Consider the following 23,158-nt stretch of genomic DNA (forward strand, 5'->3'; position numbering starts at 1 on the left):
GGAAAAATGATAGTTTTCTGTGGTCAAAGCCTCATTTTGGTAAAAATTTTAAAGACAAAGTCAAATGATAGTATTAAATGCTGCAATATAATTTAGTTATGACAATATATGTGAAATTGAAAATTACCTTAAAAAGTACTTGAAAACATAAAATAATATACACTTAAAAGTTAAGTATGCTCTGTGTGACATTATTTTATATCCTAATAAATGTCTCTCATTTGTATAAAAATAATATAGACCTTAATTAATTTATCACAATATATTTTCTTCTAAAAAGAATTTTTTCCCACAAGAGCAAAGCAATAGCACCATCTAGAAGAAGACTACTTTCAGTTATATGTTAGTTCTTTCATATCTTTTTTCCTCCTTCCTTTGTACTGTCTGGAAGATAGCCCTTCTGTGTCTCTGTCTTCTAATTTGGTAAAATTGGTATAGACTTTTAATACTGTAATTATTTGCATGAAGTATCAAAAATTTAAATTAAATTAATATTCTTCTATATAAAGTAAGGTCTCTAAAAGCTTTTCAGGGAAAAAAAATCAGAAAGAAAAGGATTAATTAGCAGAATTTTATTTCTTTATATTAGACTGAGAAATTATTCAACCATTCTTGAAATTTTACAAAGTATAAAGACAGAATCAGGTACTTGGCAGAAAAAAAAGCTTACACAAATGGATAAAGCTTAGAAAAGTATGAGAAACCAAGAATGGACCCTAAAATCAAAAATGCTAAAAGACTTGAAATAAGCCTTGATTCTTGATACGTTTTCCAGGATTTTTTCTCATATTGATAATAGTGGACCAATATTAATATGCTATATGACAATAGTGCAGCTGAAAAAATTTAGTCTCATATAATACCATGATAATGCAGATAAAATTTTGTGCCACAAAAAAGATGCTGACATAAAATTTTGTCTGTAGGCAAAGAACAGTTGCTCAAGTGTCCAGTGCATCCAAAGTTTCTTAAATTTAATCTGATGCTCTTGTAGGGGTGACAATCTGCAATAATTTTTTTTCTCTTTTTTCCTTCCTTTCTTAGCTAGATGATTAAACTTGTTGTCTGTGTCTTCCTCTGCAAAATTTGAATTGATCTTTTAGTTTCCCTGGGTCCTGGCCATAAAGTAGAAACTGAATTAGAAATTATAGGGAAAGTCAAGTGTTTTAGAGAAGGAAGGACAAATGTAGTCTGTGTTCTTCTAATTCTTCTTGCACAAACTGGAATTTTCTCCACATGGGAAATGTTGTGGTGGCAGGTATTTCATTACTGCAGTTCAACTATGAGGTGAGATAACCATCTAAGGCATAAGTAATAAGACAGATCTGTGTTGTGCAAAGAAGCTCTGTACATAGATACCAGAGCCAGCCCCAGGCAGTGCTGATACCATCATCCCACACAGCTTCCTGTTCGAGAGAATAAACCTTGATCTCATGGGTGCCTTGTAGCTCAAGCTTCTTCAGGCCATGGTGCTGACCCAGATGGAGATTTCTGTTTGGCAGTGGGGGAATCAGTGCTAGTTTGGGACCAGCCGTGCTGTGCTCTGTGGCACACTGCAGACAGACCTGCAGACTTTAACTGCTCCATGAGGAGAGAGGCCCACCAAGTATCTGAGATTATAAAGTTGTAGTAAAACCAAACTGCCTAAAATTCTTGTTTCACAGAATCACAGAATGATGAGGGCTGGAAGGGACCTCTGAAGGTCACCTAGTCCAACCCCACTGCTGGAGCAGGTTCACCTGCAGCACTTTGCACAGGATCACATCCAGGTAGGATTTGAATATCTCCACAGACAGAGACCTCATCACCTCTCTGGGCAGTCTGTTCCAGTGCTCTGAACAGTGCTTCTTCACACGTAAAGCGCCTTCTTTGTGTATAATTTAAAGTCTGGACAAGATGGAAGTTGTAAATTTGCAAAGCATAGAAAACACTTCACAGCTTCAAAAGAGAACCTCACATTTTCTGTGGACCTATAGGTGGCAATTGTCACAACTGCACAACCGAGGTCTGGCATCCTGTGCAGTGCAGTTATGGTGCACTAATTGATATTCCTACTCAGCACAGACTGGAAGAGAATCAATAAGAAAAATGGCAAAACATAACCAACAAATATGGCATATAATCTTTTCTCCTTTTTTGAGTCAGCTTATAAAGAGCAGGAACAAGAGATATGCCTTTAACATATTTCAACTTGCATTTAAAATGTATTAAGTGTAAGTGATTTAGACTTTTTTTATTTCGTGTTCTAAGTACAAAGAATCAGGACATTAGTATTTAGTGTTCTTTTAATTAAAATAGCAGTTTACTCTAAGCCCTAGAATTAATTACTTTTTTGAACTGCTTCTCTGCTCTGCTAATAATGTTTGACAGTTTTAAAATAGAATAGCTAAACTTGAGCTTATTCAGTTTAGTAGGCTGATGCAGAATGCACTGGGAAAGATGAACTGTAATTTAAAAAACTGTCATGTGCAAGAGCATACTATTCATTTAATGATGAAGACCTCTGTCAAAATTTGCATACACACACAATGAATGAAAGGCCATTCAGAAGATTGAAACTGAAAGTAGTTTTAACATTATTGACTTAATGATACTAAATTTTGTCCTAGCTATGACTTTAAAAAGAGCCGATTATTTTTTCATGAGATCAGACCTTGGAAAGAAATAGTTTACCTTTCACAGGAAATGTGTGATAAAAATGTTGTGTTCAACATATTTTTCTTAACTATGAAGAAGTGTTACAGGGCTTAAATGACAGGACATGCATTTTAAACTAGAAACAGAGAAGTTTTCACCTGGTAACCACTTATTCATGTATAATAGTCAAAGAAGGACTCTGTAGTTACCTTCTTGGAAAAATTGACACTTTAGTTCATACTAACATATTGCCCCAAAGCATAATGCAATCATTTGGCCTTATTTAGAATATTTTAATGCCAGTTTCCTGAAAGCAAAACCCCATGTATACAGATTCCTAGATCTGTCAGTATTTGTAATGAATCAATTCTACCTGAGAAAAGTCTTCATTATTATCCATTAATATCCAAGTATCTCCACTAGGACTATGACTACATGCCTTATATATGTACTCTTTCCATTTCATGCCAACCTTCCCCTTTGTCCCCATCTCAAGATTAAGAAAAGGACACTACAATGAAAGTCTAAACTATGTATTAATCTAGAAGTTAGTCTTTTAAAATAAGACTTCATTTGGACTGATAAATGTGTATCCCACATCTTCAGTGAAATTTTGTAGATTTACACCTGCTGATCAAGCCAGGCTTCTCCTTCTAATTCAGCATTCCCAAATAACTCTTCCCCTTCTGCTGTCATCTCAGTCTAGTTTGCAGCCATCAGTTATTTACTTGTAGCTTTGCTGTGTGCACTACATGTGCAACTCATGTGCTAGATATTGCGAAGATGCTGACTTGGAAGTTAGAAAATTGCATGCAGCTTTCAAATTCTTTTTCCATGAGCGATTACAAATAAATGCCTTTTTTGAACCAGGTCTACAGTAATTAGTAATTTCATGGTGTCTTACAATAACTAATTTAACTCCAAAATGTATGACCTGCCACCACCTCTCTTACTCTCTCACAAGGATGAAATGTTTCGCAAGACAGCACAATTCATGCACTTCTTTCCATGGCATGATATTATAAATATCACACTTAAATAATAAATATGACTCACCCTGCCTCCCTAGTGTAAAAAAGAGTATTTTTCTTAAATGGTAAATTGAGCCCTATTAACAATTCCCTGGAAAAATGCATTTAATTACAGTATTCCACTGGAACACTAATGAAATAAGAATTAGTTGAACTTTCCAATTAATTCTTCTAAGATTCCACACTATTGTGTAAGAGAGGTGCTGCTTTGTCTTACTGAGATAATTTCTTTTGTCAGTACTGAGGAGAATATTTCAGGAAAGCATGCAAGTATCTATATAACTGAGTTGTACTTTCCCTTAGGTACTCTTCTTCATTCTTACAATGAAGAACAGGTTTATACAGTCCCTACATATGTCACATTATTTTTAAATACAGTTTTCACGTATGACCCCGTTGAATATTTGGATTTATTTACCCTAAATACAGTTATAGGAAAAAGAGTGCAGTGAAAGCTGCAACGGAATGGCTCAAAGGTAAGTGCAGATGAATCATCTAATAGTAAACTAATAATTTTTAAATAATTTTTATTTTTTAGTAATCATAGAAGTTTTATAAGGAGCCAGTTATCTATTTTAAAGCTAATTTTAGCTTCTGCCATTTCAGATTTTAAATTATGCAGATTCCTATGGTTTATCTTCCACTGTTGTCTTCAAATTCTTAATCTGTGATTGATGATTCAGAATATAATCTTGGAAAGATTTACCATGAGTTTCATGTGCTTGTACAGTTGTTTCATTGAAAACCGATTATTTATCATTTTTTCTTTTTCTTTGGTTTTCAGTTTTGGGGCTTTTTTTGACATTAATTAGTTTGGCTAGAGAGTAGTAATCACAAAATTCTTACTGGATGACTTGGAAAAGAGAAAAGTTTTTTGAATATTCATTTTCAACAGCTTTCTTCCAGACTTTGCCAATAATAGGTATGGAATTTCTTGAGCTCTTTCAGATAGCAATGTGTCCTTGTTTAATTCATAAACTGACTCATCAACATGTGAATGACAAAAACCAAAACAATTAACCAAACAAAACCAAACCCACCTCCCCCCACCCCTCCCACCCCTCAATATTCTGAATTGCCCTTATTCTTGAAATGGTAGAATTAAAGGTTCTTGAAAGCCTTAATTTAAGTGACAAGTATATCTCTGCCTTAAACATGGAATCTGAGCTAGTACTTTTGTAAATGCCTTTTACTCCAGAGAGAATAGCTGGCAGAACTTCAGAGTTCTTCAAGCTTTTTTGGTAGCAAACCCCTGTCAGTAAGAAATTTTTAAGCATGCACCCCAATATATGTTTATCTATTTATTTATAAAATACATACATGGACTACTGCTTTGTGTTTATAAAACACATACAAAAATAGAAATTAAGAAGGATAAGGATGGACTAAAAACCTTTTTTAAAAAATAGTTTTGTTTTGTATTTGTTGTTTATTAATGGTGTAAAAAATATTTTCTTCCTGCACCCCAGTGGGTTGTATTGTACGCCCTACAAGTCCACAATCTCCCCCCATTTTGGAGACCACTTTTCTAAATAAAGAAAGAAACCTGAGTATAGTAGGCAACCTTGCCAACTCCTGTATCACCCAAAAAAATTACTTTTTAAATTCATTTCATTTCAGAGTGACACTAATCAAACAGGATAAAAGAAAAAAAAGAAAAGAAGAAATAAAAGCATCCTGTAGAAGAGAAGTCTGTTATCCATTGAAATTGTGTGGTATCATGTAAACCCAAGTTGCACTTATTAAATACAAGACTATTTATGAAAAACTACAGGTAAAAAGTATCAGTTTTCTTCATTCCTTGTTTAAACTGATTTCTTCTCATATATAAGGATTATCTCCCAGACTCGTTTGCAGAAGGGAAATACACTTCAATTTTCAAGAAATTTTGTGAGAAGAGATGTTCTAAGTGTGTTGTGTTCTGGAAAACGTTTGTTGGAAGAGTGCAGACCCAACGTCCTTCTGTCCTTACAAGAGACGGTCTGCAAATGACCAGAAAATGATAAGATAAATGATAAGATGATAAAATGATAAAATGATAAAATGATAAGATAAATGATAAAAGAAGAGAAAAGATGTTATTTTAAGAGAATAAAAGGTTCCATTATCCTGATATCACACAGGAAGGTAGATGTTGTGCCTCTCTGTAGGTGTTTCATCACAAAAGAATGGAGTGTATTTCAGTTTTTCTTCTTTCAGCTTCTAGCACTGTTGAAAGAAATACTGAATAAGTCCATATTAATAAGCAATTCAGGGCAAAAGAGCCTATCTGAAAGGTGAAATCGTTGGTACTGAGTTCTCCGTGCCTGCTCTGTACCTGTTTTAAGGGATATTTGTTTAGCACTGATTTGCATGTCCTTTAGAAGTTGGAAAAAAGACTCTGGTCTAGGAACATACCTCTCAGCTTAGTTTCATCTATAAGTAAAACAGCTCACCCGCTCAAAGTCTGCTCCAATTTGCAATCCAAAATGCTGTAAGTGCAGGCAATTGGGAGATTCATTTTAGAACTACACTCCTAATCTGAACTAAACCATGAATGTAGATGTGCTGATCAGCTTGGTGATTCATTTCAGTGTTTCCAAATGTCGCACTGTGTATAACTGTTATACTGAGCCTGTAGTTTGGATTTGCTAAATTCTAGCAAAAAAATTGCTCTCAAAAAGATTGTGACAAAAAGTACATCTGTGATTACATATGACAGCACAGCATCCAAAATGATTTTAGAGAAAGCACTGAGTAGAGAAATATCAGTCTCGTATTTCTTCCTTCCCGCCCTCAGAAGCATAGATTGCTTTCCATAAATAAGGAAGCCAGTGCCTTCTCCATTTCATAACAGCGTTTTTTTCTTTCAGTTCAAGGAGTCTTTTGTTAGGAGTGTGGGAGAAACTCATGGCTATTTTGAATCCTTTCAAAGAGGAATTAATTCACTTAGTTTTTATGGGGTGTAGTTAGAACAGTTGTGAATGGCAGAGTTGGGATAAGACAAGACTACCCAAAGCAGCCAAGAAAGGATGACAAATGCTGGACAGGTTTTGTTTTCACAAGAAAGAATTTAATTGAGAAAGGTACGGAGGCAATTTACCTACGGTTCCTCCATGTTGGGGAATTTTTAACTGAGAATAATTTACCATTTTAACTGAGAATGAATAATCTCCTCTGGTTCAAGGAGAAAATAATCGAGATGTATTGTCTCATTTTCTTACATGCTACACCTGAAAGCAAGCCAAGTCAGTCCTGAATATTAAGGAGTTTCTTCTTCTCACCGAAACTGTTCCCCTACTTTAGGCTCCATTTTCCCCACTGTTTACAGAATCAAAGCATCACAGAATGTTTGACATGGGAAAGGACTTCTGGAGATTGTCTTGTCCAACCCCTTGCCTAGACAGGGCCACTTACGGCCAGTTGCCCAGGACTTCTGCTTTTGACACAAACACGTAGGCTAACCACAGAAGGGAGGAAAGCAAAGCAGAATTTTTATTTTCTTTTCTTGTCATTGAAAAACCAGCATAACACAATTCAGAGGCAAAAGCTTTTTTTCTGTCTGTTGAAGCAAATTGTCCAATGCTTCACATAGATCTCAATAGGAGCTTGTACACTACTGTTTCAGACAAAATTGTTGGATATTTTCATGCATATCTGTCTTTTTCATTTTGTCATATCATTTTGAAAATGTTTCACAGTGCTTGAACTGGTCTATAAATGGGTGATCTCCTTTCTGCCATACCAACCATCCTCAGGCTGAGCAGTGTCTTAGGTTTTCCTAAAGATGTTAGACCACAGGAACGAAGTGCTTCATGTCTTGTTGAATAAAATATTGTGGGTTCAAACAAATTACTCTAAAAATCAATAGGAAAATTCAGCTGTGAATGTGAAAGAGACAGGCTGACAGAATGCTCTATATGAAGAGATTGCCATGTAATGGATGGTTTAAAACTACAAAGAACAGCATTATGTGTACTGAATCAAGGAACATAATCATGTTGGATTTTCTTGCTTATTTTTAAAAACAGGATTCAGCTGACAACAAATATAGAACTAATAAAAGTACATTTCTAATCTAAAAGTGTAGCTGTCATTCCATGTAATAAAATAAGTCAATGTCCTTACTCTAAGAAAAATGCAAAACCTAAAAAAACCCTTAAACTCATTTAAAAACCAATACGACTCTTAACAAGTATATCCGAAGGCTTCATAGCACTACTAAGATGCCATTTGACATAATTGTTTATGGTTATGAGGCTTTTCAATTTTTTTTTAACATTTCATGTTTTATTAAATGTGAATCCCTTCCCTCCTTTTTTAGCTTACTGCCTAGTAGAAATGTAAGGTTCAGGCAACTATCTAATTAAGGATTCAAAAAGTACACACTAAATTTATAAAAATTTACCTATACAATTGTCCTGGGTTGCAGTATATTCCATTACCATCCTCATGAGCTGTTGAAATCAGGTGGGGCAGTGTTTCCTTGCCTCCTCCCCCAGATTATCTTGCTGTTAATTGCCCATCATTGTCCTGCCACCTGACTCAGAGATAACTCTCTCCAGACTATCTTCTGTTAATGAGCCTAATCAACACTTTGCCTCATGACTCATTACCCCATTGTGAGATGCTCCACCCAGAGGGAGGAACCAAGCATCCCATCGTGGATATAATCTGAGATTCTGAACACCAGAGACAACACCCTTCCACTGGATTTCCAGAGGACAGGAGCTACATATCCACCACTGGACCTTCTGAGGAAGAGCAGACCCTTTTTCTACAGGATCACCGCTTCAGGAGGACTGCAGCCACCACCCTGATTAACAGGGTGTCGGGGTGTGTCCTGAGTCTGTCAGTTTAACTCAGTGTTTTCTGCCTTTATTTTTTTTCCTCCTTTTATTTCCCCATTAAATTGTTATTCTGACTTGGTGTCTCCCACTAGTTTGTTTTCAAACTATAACAATTCCAATGTAATGGAAGATGTGCCCACCTAAGGCTATGAACTACTTTTTTACTAGAAAGAGCATTTACCAAACCTCACAAGAGATTTTGCAACAAAATGAAACATAAAGCCGAAAAATACGGTGGTGAAGACTTCAGTAGTTGCATGAAGTTCAAAATTTCAAACTCTCTACAGAAGCGATATCTGTTGAGGCAGAAAGCAATTTTGACCAGTCTCTAGATTGCAAACCCTGTGTACTGCTTATAGACACTTTTGGATAAGCTTTTAGCATTCAACGATGTAGATCCTGAGATATCTCCTTAAGGTCTCATTGCTAATGAGAACATGCAGTGGCCATTGTGGTCATGCCTCATTTATTTTGTAGACGTCTCCCTCCATAATGATGGTTACTGCTTACATTTTGGCATAAACACACTTGGTATGTACCACTTGCTGTTTCTCAATACTATTGCAACGGCGTCCCTACAATTATGAGTGACAGTAAAAGAGATCTAGGAATTTTAAAACTGAAAACAGTCTATTTCAGAAAAGGAAAAATGTGAAGCTGTTAAATGATGTGACACAGCACATTGCCCAGAACGGCAAAATCAGCTGTTTTGTGCCTACTTGTTCTATAACCTTTTTTTCTTTTTTTTTTTAAGTAACTATAACTTGAAACTTAGCCATATGGATGTCTGCATCATCCTGCAGAAGAAACATCTGACTGTCTATAAACATTCGTATGCCTGTTTTCAACACTACCCTTTTTCTGTTATTCTACTGTTGCTTGACTAAGGTAGACTGCACATCTGTATAGAAGTTTATTCTATGGATAAATCAGGTGACTTTCAATTACTGAACAAATAAAGTTCTGTAACTCGCTGTGGAAGAGAATAAGGAAGGTCAGAGAAAGTGCTGAGAGGGTTAGAAAGCAGAGTAGGACAGTTTATTAAGATTAACAGCTGCAGACTTGATGTTGCTAATGGCAAGACAGATTACACAAAACAGGTGAATCCTTTCACGAAGTCTTGTGTCTCCTATATTCCTTATTATAAGGAGCTTACTCATAGCCCTGTAGCAAAACCCTGTGCCCTTCTCACCCAGCAGGATTTTTAAATGCTCAGTCAGGCTGGCTGGTTGAATGGACGAATCCTGCTAGGCAAGATCACCTCAGACTTACCCTAATGTGCACGCTGTTATTGCTGACTGCCTGCATTTGTAAGCATTGATGGCAGATAGAGTCTTCATTTCAGAGTACGGGGTAGACAATCCACAGGCTGAAAAAAACCCCTGAGGCTTTTTATTAAAACATGGCTATTTACTGGGAAAAATAAATAAATAACTACATAAATAAATATCCAGGCTTCCTCATCATTCGCCTTCCAGAATAGCTGCTGCGCTGCTCAGTGCTGTCCCAAAGGCGGTAAGGGTACCCGCCTCATTAAAAGGTGCCTTAAAGACAACAGGCCTCCCGCCTACGCTAGCACTGTCCCCAGCCCGCCGGCAGACCCCGGGCTGGGGGACAGACCCGATCCGGCCCCAGCGGGCAGCCGAGCTCCGCGAGTGCGCACCGCCGCTCCGCGCCCGGCCGCGGGGCCACCGGCATACAGCCATCGGGGCCGTCCGACCTGCGCTCATCCCCGCCCCTGCTTTTCCGCACCCGCGAAAAGGAGGATTCCGGGCTGTATTTCATTTTTAATTGACTTACAGCCTCCTCCCCAACACCCCCGCACCGCCCCCCCTCCTCTCCCCGCCCCGGCTGCGCTTCCAGACACACTTTTCTTGTTGCAAACGGCGCTAGCATCAGGTGCGGGCAAGGAGGAGCGGCGCCGACCCCGCCTCCGAGATGCTGCTGCGGCATGGGGAGCCCGGGGCAGGGGCTGCGGGTACCCGGGTCCCCTGGCTCTGTCCCCATCCCCTCGGGGGTCGGCGGCTTTCCCGCGCCGGCTCTTCCCCAGCCTGGGCGCCGCAACAGCTGTGAAGAGGGGCCGGGGGATCCCATCCTGCTCGCTTGCACTTCTGTGGCACAAATCTTCCCTTATCCCCGTTTCTGCCCGCCGCCCTAGCGGTGCGCTTCGCTCCCTATCTTTTCTTGCTGCCCTCCCCTCGCCGGGGCCAGGAGTGCCAGGGCCGCGGTGCTGCGGGAGTCAGGTGCCCGCTGCCGCGGCTCTGCAGGGCCGGCTCCCGGGACCAAGGGGGGACACAGTCCTTTCTGTTCATCCACTCCTCCTTTTCTCTTGTTTTCTACTGAGACCATTTCAGGTTCTCTCAATATTCTTATTATGAATATGTTTTCTCTACTGTATTCTTCCCCCCCCCCCCCCACCTTCCCGCCCTGACCACTAGCCCACCTCAATCTCGCCAAAGGGATGGGTGTTTGCGGTGGGATGTAGCTGGGGAGGAAGATAAATCCTAGACGCGGGGGGAGGGCGGGAGAGAAAGGGAGAGATTTTGCAGTCGTCTCTGGGCTGATTGGAAGAGGTAATCATTTTATCTGCGGCTGGAGGATTAGCAGATAAACTTTTATTGCTCCCTTTTGTGCGTGTGTGTGTCTTTGTGCGTGCGTGGGTGTGGGTGTGTAGAGGAAGAAGTCGCCTCTCAAGGAGGAAAATCTTTTCAATTTCCCTTTGGCAGGTGCAGGTCAAGGAGGAACTCATGAGCATTTTGTCTGATCCATGAACTGATTGGGAGAGGGGAAGCGATCCCTGTCCTCTTATCCTTCCTTTCCCAGTTTTGAAATCATTCCTTCCCCACCACCGCCGTCCTCCCGTCCTTCCCCTCCTCTTCCCCTTCCCCTTCCCCTGCACTGAATGAATGGAAGAGTCTCCACGGTTTTCTTCTGCTTCTCGCCCTGGACTGGAGAAGTGAGGGGACATCTATCTATCCTCATCCATCTCTTTTTCGCTCCATCCATTCCCGAGGGGATTTCAGACTGTGCAATGTGTTTTCAGCCTCTTGCCGCTGCTACCACTTGATACTATGCTACGCGCAGGGAGAGGGTTTTGCAAAAATGGATTTATTGTATTTTAAAGGATTTCTTCTCTAATAAGGTTCTCATTGCACACAAGTATGACTAAATCCCCTATTTGGTAAATCTTTCTCTACCCCACCCCTCCTCTTTGGGTTCCCTCCCGCCCGCCCCCACCCCTTCAGAGGAGCAAGCACAGGGAGCTGATGACGGACCCATTAATCCCTTCTTCAATGCATCAAAAGAAGCCGAAGGGCTGGAAGTCGCTGGGCTCGGAGTCCTGCAGAAAATGCTTCGATCTGCTTTTGGTTCTGTATGAAACTGGTGACTAGGGGCTCGGCTCGCTCCGCCGCCGCCGCCCGCCGGCACCTGGATGCGCGGGCCGCCGCCGCCGCCGCCGCCGCCGCCTTGCCCGCCGCCGCCGCGATGCACCGCTCGCGGCGGTGCTGGTGATCGCTCGGGTGTGATGGGATTCAGCCGGCGGTGATCATTTGAAGGCGGTGAGGGAGAGCGAGGGAGAGAAAGGGCTGCTCCGCTCTGCTGTGTGTGGGCTTCGGGATTTTTTTTTTCTTTTTTTTTCTTCTTCTTCTTCTTTTCCTACTTCCATCCTCTCCCCGCCACTGGAAGTCCTCCCGTATCTAAATGGAATTAGTGGAGACCGAAGCCCCTTGTGTAAGGAACAGACATGACCCATGGGCGCAGCTTCTTTCACAGTGAGTATCTATTTCCCCCTTCCCACCCCCGACCGAGCTCCACCGCCGCGCACGGGCTCCTGCCCTCCACTGCCTCCACACTTGGCGTAACGGGACGCCCAGACTCCCGCGGCGTGGGGGCGAGCTCCCTCCACGCACACACCGCATCCTCTCCCCCACCACGCTGCGGTGCACCGGAGGGGAGCCGGCGTCTGCCAGCGCCGTGGGGCGGGCGGCGGGACACGCTCCCGGGGGCTGGAGGCTTTCACCTGGGCGCGATGCGTCTGGTGGCTTTTGGCGTGCCGGGAGAGGGGGGAGTGGAGCTGCCCCCCGCCGGCCGTGGCTTGAACCGGCCGCCGAGGGCGAGGGGGCGCGGGGCAGCGCCGGGAGCCGCGGCGTCGGCGGGGCGGCCACACCGGGCACGGATCCCGGAGAGCTGCGGGGCGGGGGCGGCGCCTTCGGCTGAAATCCACCAGGATTAGCAAGCAGGCACCGAAATGTATCACCTCCTCTTCCAAGACCCCAGGGGCCTCAAGCTGCGCGGTGGGTCCCCCTCTCCCCCCTCTGTTTTGCAGAGGGTCCACTGTTCTGAAGGGGCTTGACTGGACACAGTTCCTCCCAGCACTTCTCTGTGTGCCCACACCTGTACAATAGCGCTATGGCCAGGTATTGCTTGTCCAACAACTCTTTGCCAGGCTAAGCCACGTCCGTGCCAAATCACAGCCTCCTAAAAGCCTGGCCAAGAGATAAATCACTTAATGTACAGCTTGTAATGAAAAAAATGCACAGATCCAAAAAAGATGGAAAGATGCACAATCAGAGTGGCACTAGAAAGCACGATTATAATAACACCCACGATTAGGAGGGAAACGGGGAGGAGGAAGACAGTGAGAATGCAACAAGAAATTTTGTGGAAACTTCTTTAAAATAATTCCCAAACCGAGATAATCGCAATATTGTCACTATGCTGCCAACGCTTCCCAAGTGACAGTTTTCAGTGAGTGAAGATTCCATGGTTGGTCTCCCTGGGGTCTTTCCACTGCCTCCCCCCCTCCCCCCCGAAAAGCACTGTTCTTTTTCTGTGGCTTGAGAAAGAAGAAGGTGAGGGATCATAGAACAAAATGGTCTGCCTTGTCTGCTTAAAAAAATTGTATTGTGCTGGCTTCTCCCAAGAAGACCGCAATTTTAGTTACTTTCTGGCAACATGCATATTTTGGTGCTGCTGTTAATAACACTAAAGCAAGAGGCTTTCTCCTTTTTTTTTTTTTTTAATGGGAGAAATGTTTCATTTTATCTATCCAAATGTTAGATGTTATATATCCAGGATAAAACCAAAACCCCAAAACACTTAGTTTCTTAGTCTCTGCTTGTCTATTAGACTTTATTATCAAGATTATTTTGACTGCTTATTAATAATAAATACTGATATAATGACATGTTATTATAGCTCTATGCTTTGGATAAACAGCTCTGTGGTTTGGAAACCTCTTTTCTAGCAGTTACAGCTGGAACTGAAAAGACCTGTGGTTTTGTTTGTCATATTGGTAATAATATATCTGTGACTTGGACCAACTCTCCTTACTTCTCTAAACTCCACTCTTGTCCATATAGAAAATAAGGGGAAATCTGATAGATAAAGGTGCTTGAAATGAACCTATAAGAATCAGATTTGAATTGTTATTAATTGCCTAAAAGAAACACTTCTCACATGGAGTTTGTTCGTCTGTCATGCATCCTATTCTAGCTTCCACAAATTTGTGGGCAGAAGGAACACAGGCAGCTGATTCCATATTCTAATACCAATCTACTTTACACTATTCAGAAATTAGGTATTGTCTGTTGAAGATTTCAGGCATAAATGCACTATGTTCACTGCATGAAACACAGCTAAAGTAAATGAGCAACTTGGTAAAGGGGTGATTCCTGCCTTGCTGTTGGATTTTGGCACAGTCAACAGGCAGAATCCCAGTTAGCATGTATTTCCAGAATTCATCCCTGAGGAAAGTAAGGGCGTGAATGGCTGGGTAGCTTTCAGATCTGAGCAGAAGATGTACTGTTCTCACTGAATGCCCATGACACAGAAGAGTTTTAACTATCAGTGCTGCCAACATCCGTCTCTAGGGGCTTGAGCCTGACCAAGAAATAGTGAATATGCTGCCAAGCCTTCATTTTCCCAGAATTTCAATCTTACCCTGCTTAATAGGGCAGCCATCATCCATGCCTCAAACCCTCTGTCATGTGGGAAAGGTCAAAGACATAGAAATAGAGATATCAATGCCATCAGAATACTGGAAATATGGAGACTGGATTCCTTTGGTGTGAAAATTACACAAAAATTGCCATAAAAAAAGGTGGAAATGGTGAAAGCATCATCATGGAAATGTTCATAGTTACTAGCCCATGGTGGCTTTTGATGTCTCTTGGGGATAATAAGAAGAAATTATGCCATTCAATTACTTTGATTAAAGACCACTGGTCCATCAGTTCCTCATCACAGTCATCAACAACAACAACAACAAAAAGAACAAACAAACAAACACAAAAAAACCCCAAAACCTGACTGATCCAAAAGGCTCTGAATAAGCATGCAATTTCATTTCCACCTTAAGTTCACTGCAGCCTGGGCACTGTGTTTGGGCTTAATGCCAAACTAGCTGGGGCAAAGCCCCAAGCACTCCAAGAACTGATAGATCTGTTCTCTTCTGCTCTTGCTATTCCACTTTCTCTGATAGCCAAAGAAGATATGAATGATGACAAGAAAATCAGTGTGTGATTTCTTCATCAGGTAGCTAGGTAGTCACTTTGATCTTCCAAATTAGTCTCATTATGACTCTGCTAAGGGTTTGCCTCTTAGCCTTTTCTAGTTAAACTGTTATATTTGGAAACTCCCAGAAACCCAGTAATTATCTCCAGGTCAAAGTCCATTTCAGAAAGGTTGCATTTGTTTCCAACAGGTGTAGTTGTCCTACCATGGTTAGAGACAGTAGATACCTATCTGTAAAATGGGCTGCAGATTCACTGCAGCAAAAGCAACACCCTCTCGACAAGTCAAACAAACTAGATTAATGAGATTGTTAAGCACACACAATAATTTACTTCACTAGAGATTTGCAAATGCTTTGATGGATGTGAAGAACCCAGCCCCTTACTTCTTTCCTACTCCCAGTCCTCATTTGCAGATTTTATTATGCTGTAGAGAGAGACATTGGTGCATACAGTGGCACTGAAATTTAGTCTCCCTCTGTTAAAAGCAGTCACTTTTCTACTACTGACACAAACTACTATTATATAAATAAGTATTGGTAAAAATGTTTTTCTCTAATATTAAAGAAAAGGAAAAAATAGGAGGAGAACATCAGTGCCTGTGGATTTTCTTTTAAACCCAAAAGATCTTATCTTTATTTGTTTATTTGGAAAGATAAGTACTTACAAGAACAGGCCACAAAGAAACTTGTTTATATAATATGTGCAATTAAAAGAAGCAAGTAAACATGAAACTTTTTCTTTACATTAATTCTATTTAATTTGTATTCTTGTGGGATATATGTGTACAGCTGATTTGATTGCAGGAACTATCACTCTGTGATATTTAATGCATATTTCTCTTTCAGTTGTAGCAAGTCTAATCATCCTACATTTTTCTGGGGCAACCAAAAAAGGAACAGGTATGTAAACTTCAGACATTTTTGTCAGACAATATATTAGAGACCAAAATATGGATTTGAGTTTTTAGTTTAGTTTTTGAAATTTTTAGTAGCTCATTTATTTCCAGTGTCTGCCCTTTGTCCATTTTTTTGGAGTATTCACATGCCTGTACACATTCAAAAAATCCAGAGGTACTCACCAGGCTCAGCCTGACTCTAACTAAAGACTGTAAAATACTCCCACTTTCAAATTGGGAAGTCCAGTTTGGACACTCAGCTACCTACACTTAAAATCTTTTTTCTTGTTGAAGTATTATTAAAAACCTGAAATTGGGTATCATGGGTGTATCTGTGCAGGGGCAGTATAGAAAGAGATTCTTAAAAGCCTTGGATGCTCAGTGTGAGGGAGAGCCAAGCAGGGAATGCTGCTAAGCCCAGCGTCTGTCTGAACCGGTGTCTGAATGCACAGTCCCTGCAAGCCAGAATTAATTTCAGGAAGTTAGAGTCCATGTTATACTCTGCCTGGATACAAACCAGGGTGAAGAAGAAATGCCTGCAGATTATAAGTCAGATCTCAGATGGTTCATATCATCCTTGAAAGGTGCTTGTTTTTCTCCATTGATTGTAAGAGGGAGCCTCAAACACCTTTACTCTACACACCAGGGAATTATGTGGGACAGTCATTTGATACTAGATACCTCATTCAGAGTAACACTGGTTTAGAATCTACTATCCTTCCTTTTAATAGCAGCCTAGATATATTTCATTCTCAAAGGTCTATCTCATTTACCCTACTTGTTAAAGAATGATGCTCAGGAAGGGATCCCTCATTTTCTTCAGCTTGAGCTGGCCCAAACCTTTGTCTCCAGTCTCTGCCAGAGTACAGGAAGAAATGCAAGAGATTCAGGGCTAGGAAGAAAGCAAACAAGAAGGTCTGACTCTGCTCTCTGATGATTCACTTAGGAGAAGGGAAGTTCTGGGCTGTGATTCCTGGCCTCAGAGCTATTTATTAATTTTACAGCAAACAGCAAGATAAAAATAATCTATGAACCAGATTCCAGGAATTCCCCTGTCTACCTCTGTCCGGTGAATAGAGTAAATATGCTGCAGATTTAAAACAGCTTCTATATATGATCATAATTCTCTGGGTTATTTCCTTGATTTTGTGACCAATATATTCCTGTATTACGGCATGAAGCTTGCTGACAGAGCACATGCTTGAGCTTTTTGAGATGTATGAGTGGGAAATTCATGTCTTCCAATTCTCAAGCACGTGCTTTCCCTAGAAAGTTATTATTTTAAAAGCATACAAATTTGTTTTCCCCTAGACATCCAAGCCTCTCCTCTGCTTTGAAAAAAATGTTTTGAGTAAGAATTATATGTTTTTACCCCTAAAGAACAGCCTTCTTTTCCTCTAATCAATAATCATACTCAGTCTTAACAGAGAAAAGTTTGAGGCCACTGACAGAAAGGGGCTGTTGTATTTATCCTGTAAGAGAGTTCTAAGTGTCATGTGGACATAATAATTTGTGAGCTAATTATATAATGCTTAATGTCATCGTTTTACAGAAAAGCAAACTTCTTCCGAAGGACAGAGACCAGTGCAGTGTGGATCTTGGACAAAATATGCAGAAGGAGGGATCTTCACTTCTCCAAATTACCCCAACAAGTATCCTCCAGACAGAGAGTGCGTCTACATTATAGAAGGTGACCAAAAGAAGAATCTTTATATTTTACCATCAACTGAATTAAAAAGAATGTTTTATTTTACTATATGGGAAGAATAGGTAAAGTCATGGTAATAAATCTTTTCAAGACACAAGATTTAGAGAACCGCTTGATTTCTATCTTGATATAACTTATAAATTAGTTGAGGTGGTAAGTATGTGTGACTCAGTAATAAGCAGAGCAATTTATTTCAGGATATTTAGAGAATTAATAGAACCTAAAATGCTGTAACGTGACAGAAGAAAGGATATTTTAAAATGAGTAGTAGAAGTGAACACAGGAAAAAAAATGCTTTTGACTTTCATGCAAACATTTTAAACTTCCCATAACTGAATCAGAGATGACAAGCTTAGCTAGGCAAGGTATAGTAAAAGAAGTTGTACAAAAAATACCCATATAGTGAGTGTAAAGATTATTTTCCATCCAGTTGTTCATAAGAAATGAAAATGAAAAAAGCCCAACCTACAAAATAAAACTAGAAAAGAATAAACATTAGCATGAAGCACTAAGACTTAGTTTTTAAAGAGTAGACAATTGCAGGCATGGAAGTGATGTAGGAAAGGCTAAAGGTGTATTACAAACAAATTCTGTGGTTTCTTTTCATTAGTCTTAGTACAATGGATATTGGAGGGATTGTTGTAATAATGAATCTGTGGAAAGAAATAGAGATTAGATCCTGTCAGAGCTCAGAAAAGATGAATCAGGTACTGTATAGTAAGACCCTGGAACCAATAAGTTGCTTTCGTGAGTTGTGAATACATGTTGAATAAAACAGTGATGCTCTTCTATCCATGCTTCATTTAGAGAATTATTAATTAATTAATGATGGAACCAGGAATTATAGAAATAATTATTTTATCAAAGACGCAGGTAGTACCAAGATGTATTTCCAAAAATATATAGCTGATTTAAATTGAATTAGCTGCTCTAGACCCACACACACTATGCACTTTTAGAGAGGCAAAAATCAGAGCAAAATGACTGAATTCTACGTAGGTGCTAGATAACTTGACTGAAGTCAGAAAAGGTGCTTATAAACAATGTAGGCCAAACAAGCTCTTAAGAGAAAATTTATGCTAGTCTGTCTTTGTATATAAGTCTGAAATTTAAGCAGATGTATGGTAAATATTTAAATTCCTTCATAGTTTAATAATTGGTTTAAAATAATATTTTTTTTAAAAAAAGATAAATGTATAGGTTCAAAATACACAACCTAGCATTTTTTTTTCTGGTTACACTTATGTTGTTAGATCCAGGTCTTTTTGCATATATTGATCAAATTACCTAACACTCCTGTGAGACTGGGAAGAAGCAAGCTTGTTTTATCTCCAAAGATCTGAAACACAGGATGTTTTATCATTAAAGAGAAAGGGTGTAGAAAAAACCCCACCATCTTTGTAAATTTAGTCCCATATCTCAGGTCATGAGATGTTCCTCCTCACAGTAAGAACGTGCCTGAAAGTCCAGTGTTGTAAAGACTTTTGTCTTTATTATAGTACTTAGGTACTTACAAAAACATAGTTAATATACTAAAATAATGTGATTTAAAATACCTAAAAATGTAAGTGCCTAAGAAAAGTTTAAGAAGGAAATATTTAGTCAACCAGCTTATATGACGAAGGCAAAATTCCACATTGACAAGTTTAGAGCAATGTATAGAAAAAAGAGTAAACTCAACAGGCATCTGGTTATAATTTATTGGAAAATTAAATCTTGTAAAAACCAGTTGAACACAATATTGTTTATGGCACTGATATTTTCTTCTTCCCATTCTGCCTAATCAACAGTTTGGATTGCAGCTGGACATTTTAAAACCCACAATGGAAGTAGTTCTATCAGCACATAATTTGATGACAGCCATGGACATCGCACAACATTCTCAGATCTGATCTCCCCATGTCTATTTCTGTCTCCTAAAAAAATCAGGAATAGTCATGTCTGTCTGGAAAATGTAACAAAAACAAGCAGAGATATAGTAAGATGTCTGAACAATAATATTTTAAAATGTGGCAGATTTAAAAAAGAAGTCAAAAGAAGTACTGAAGGTTAACAAAAACTTTTTTGTAGTGAGAATAAATTATTTGTCCATATTTATTCTTTTTGCAACATATAAAAATGGCAGAAAATGATAAAGAAGGCTAAAAAGTAGAAACTTTTCCCCAAATCTTTTATATTCTGTGGAACTCATTGTCACAAGAGACTGAGGTTAAAGGATTGCAAAAAAGCCATATTAATCATTTTACTGATAGCAGTCTTTGAGATCAGATAACAATCTGTGGAAATTGTGAATAATCCTGACTAATGGAGGACATAAGTATTTTAGAGTAAGACAGAAACATCTCCATATGCATTTTATTTCTATATTTATTATTGAAATTTCAATATGCTTCAATAGCTTCTGAATCCAGTTGAATGCCAAGTACCAAAGTAGAGGGACAGTTTATGTGATCTATAACATCATCCCCCCATTGCTATCTCCCTGTTGTATGTCTCAGGGAGTTCAGCATACCAGGACTGTATATGCCATACTGAAAGCTCTATGGTGTGAGTGTAAATACATATATGAATCACTAGGTCCTTTCTTGGCTGCTTGAATTCATTCTGTCATTTATTTGTTATCAAAAAGTCTTAGGGAAAATTCAAACGTAATTCCTAGTGACTTTAGTGGTCTTCACTAAGGACTCCAGCTTGTAGTATGTTGTAAACAATTGAATTTCATCTCATTTTTTCCCTTCACGTTGTAGCTCAACTGATATGTATGCAAGCCTTTCATCATGTCAAAATTACTTTGGTGAAGTAAAGGAGCGGGCAAAAGTTGCAATGATCACAGACTCTGAATTTCTAAAAGAGAAGAGGATTTCTGAATGCAGAGGCTTCTATCCTAGCAGTCAAAGATATAAGCAAATCAAACAGCTGGAAATTTCTTAGATTATTTTTCTTTTTCTCTCTTTTTTTTTTAAGTTCTGTTTTAGTAGTTATGATAATGAACTCTTGGGAAAACTAGGAATTTTAAAGTCTGGGTTGAATGCCTTTCTAAAAGAAATCCTTTTGGTCATCTAGAAATCATGGACTCTCTACAAAAATTGTTATGCTACGGTGGAGTGTCACAAGTGAGGCTTGGAGGAGGAGTGTACAACTCCCCAAGGAACTTCTGATGAATCCCATTTGCCATCCCAAAATGCAATGAGAATTTGTTCTTTTTGTTTGTTTTGGTTTGTTTTTTTTCTTTCAGTCTTATTTGGCATATAGAAAACATAGAGAATAGCTGAGTGTTTGGCCAAATTTCACCCTTATTTTGCATATTCATGATTCTAACCTGACAAAATTCACAGCTGCCCAGAACAATCACAGCAGTGACAGCATTAGCGTTTGCCAGACTGCAGAACATTTGGCGTATGTGCTACAAAGGGAAATTTGCACAGGAGATTTTGTAGGAGCAAAAGCTTTTATTCATATTAAAATATTTGGGGAGCAGGATAGTCATACTTTATACACTACAACTTGAGAATTGGTTTGGCAATCCTGTAAGTAAAATACCTGTAAAATTTTAGCCATTCTTCAGCTTTTAATAATTAAGTTCAGCTTATTTATAAACATAGTTGTGGACTAGAATTGCTTTACGGAGATATGAAATAAATCTTCCACTTTACATGTTTGAGCATGTAGAGTTAGCACTCTTGAAGGTCTCACGTTCTCATAAAAGACCATTAAGCTCTTTCATTCTAGATATTTCACAGGTGTTAGAAAACTGTCATGTTACCACTGAATGAAAATCCTCTGCTCAAGGTCCTTTTGTATTTCACAGTGATTTGTGTGTTCAAAAAAGTTTTCATAAAAACAATGAAAGAATCCTCTTTTGAAATGAAGATAAATGTGGTTTTCTTACCAATAATAGCAGGACAACCAGAAGGAATGACGATTATTGAAACTATTAGTAGGGTAGCAGCTCATAGAGATGGGAATAGGTGTTGAGTTCAGTTTCTCATTTCCATGCAGTGTGGCAAATTGAAACAGATTTTTTCACTTAACTTCAGCTGTCACTTAGACAGACTTAGAAGCTGATCAGAATTAAAACCTTAATTGTGTAGTCTTACTGCAACTGTTTTACTGCAAGCTGGAACCCAATGACTTTTTTTTTCATTGGATGTAAAATCTCAAGACAGCACTTGTTTAAGATAATTAGATGAAAAGTATGACAAGACATGCAAACATTAAGTTGGTCTTTCCACAGTATTAAACATTTTTGAAGAAAGCTAATTAAAGTTAAATATGGAAGTTTTGAGATTTGAAATTGAATCATTTTATGAGACAATATATTATTCAATATATTTCATTTGGAGTTGACAACAACTTTTCCTGACATTGTAACCACAAAAGAAGTCCTGAAGATGTGCATGGGCTTTACCTGTGAATAAGGGTACTAGAAATGAACACTCCATCCCTCCTTTTCTGATTAGATGGCCAGATGCCAATCTAGTCTGGAAGACTGGCATATTCTGGATTTCTTTTTGTTTTATTTTTCTGTAGGTACACATGCATTATTATTAGTGACTATTCTGGACTTGGTCCCAGCTTATTTCTGTAAGTTTTACTGTGACCTCATTTACAGATGCTTTGTTGCAAAAGCTGTGGCACAAGATGTATATTTAAACAATAGCTGCTTGTTCTATCTTGTATTTAGCAAAGAAAACCCTTATTAAAGCCAGAGTATAAGTGTGAAATTATACCATTTTTGCTAAAAGGAACTTAAAGTTGAAAATGTGAATTATGTGTTTTCATCCCTTATGGTCATTTCTAGGAAGCGTTGATTAATTTTGTGTCTTATGTAGATAATTGCAAGCAAAACACTTAACCATTAACTAAATATGAAAGACAAGATGAAGAACAGACGTGCATTTAAAAGCACTTGATGAAAAGGTCGTGGATGTGCGTTGCACCCAGGAGTTAACGCACAGTTACAGAAACATGAAGTGTTCCTACTGGCATGGCCAAAATGATGCCAGAATGTGACTTTACATTTAAGGAGTGTGAACGGGCAGTGGTCCAGCCCTCAAATTCAGTCTCCAGCCTTGTTTTATCTCCAGTGGAGAAGTGGTGCTAATGAATGTTCAATGCTCCATTCTTAGAGTGAAGACTCTATGGAACTTTTGGGGAAAAGTGGAAACTCTTGAGCCGTCCTGGAGCTGATGCGATTCTCTCTGATCCTTTAGCAAGATCTGAGCTTCACTAGGAAAAGCCTCATCTTGACTTTGTTGAAAAATAAATAAAAGCAGAATGGTTTAAACTATAGCAATATTCTGATCATAAAACTGGTTAGCAATGTGAGATTCAGAGACCTACGTGGAGTTTGTGGAAATTGTGCTTTTTCTCAGGTTGTGCATTCACCCAGTCAATAGATGACACGTGTAACTGTAGGCCTAATTCTAATTTGCCCACAATCTTTCCTTTTGTATTATACCAAGGCTAGAGCTGGCTCTAGGGCTCCTTTTCAACACCAAAAATCATGTCAAATGACTGAACTAAGCTCTGAGGGCCCT

At 39.2% G+C, this 23,158-nt stretch overlaps 1 protein-coding gene across 12 annotated transcripts in view; it reads left to right on the plus strand.

Annotated features, from left to right (window-relative positions):
• The first annotated feature begins 11,042 nt into the window (after positions 1–11,042).
• NETO1 (neuropilin and tolloid like 1) overlaps positions 11,043–23,158 on the plus strand; it is an 84,054-nt gene continuing 71,938 nt past the window's right edge. For 5 of the 12 annotated variants that reach the window (XR_004242377.1, XR_004242375.1, XR_004242371.1 and 2 more), the window contains exons 1-3: positions 11,053–12,270; positions 15,861–15,914; positions 17,463–17,600. Coding sequence is in view for 7 of the 12 variants with exons in the window: in XM_032120922.1 (XP_031976813.1) it covers positions 12,243–12,270; positions 15,861–15,914; positions 17,463–17,600 (220 nt within the window). In the remaining 5 variants the exon portion in view is untranslated. Of the gene's footprint in view, positions 12,271–15,860; positions 15,915–17,462; positions 17,601–23,158 lie in introns of all 12 variants that reach the window. The other 7 variants (XR_004242369.1, XR_004242370.1, XM_032120893.1 and 4 more) reach the window with 4 other exon arrangements.

This window comes from Corvus moneduloides, chromosome 1, assembly GCF_009650955.1.
Source record: "Corvus moneduloides isolate bCorMon1 chromosome 1, bCorMon1.pri, whole genome shotgun sequence".
NCBI classification, from domain to species: Eukaryota; Metazoa; Chordata; class Aves; order Passeriformes; family Corvidae; genus Corvus; species Corvus moneduloides.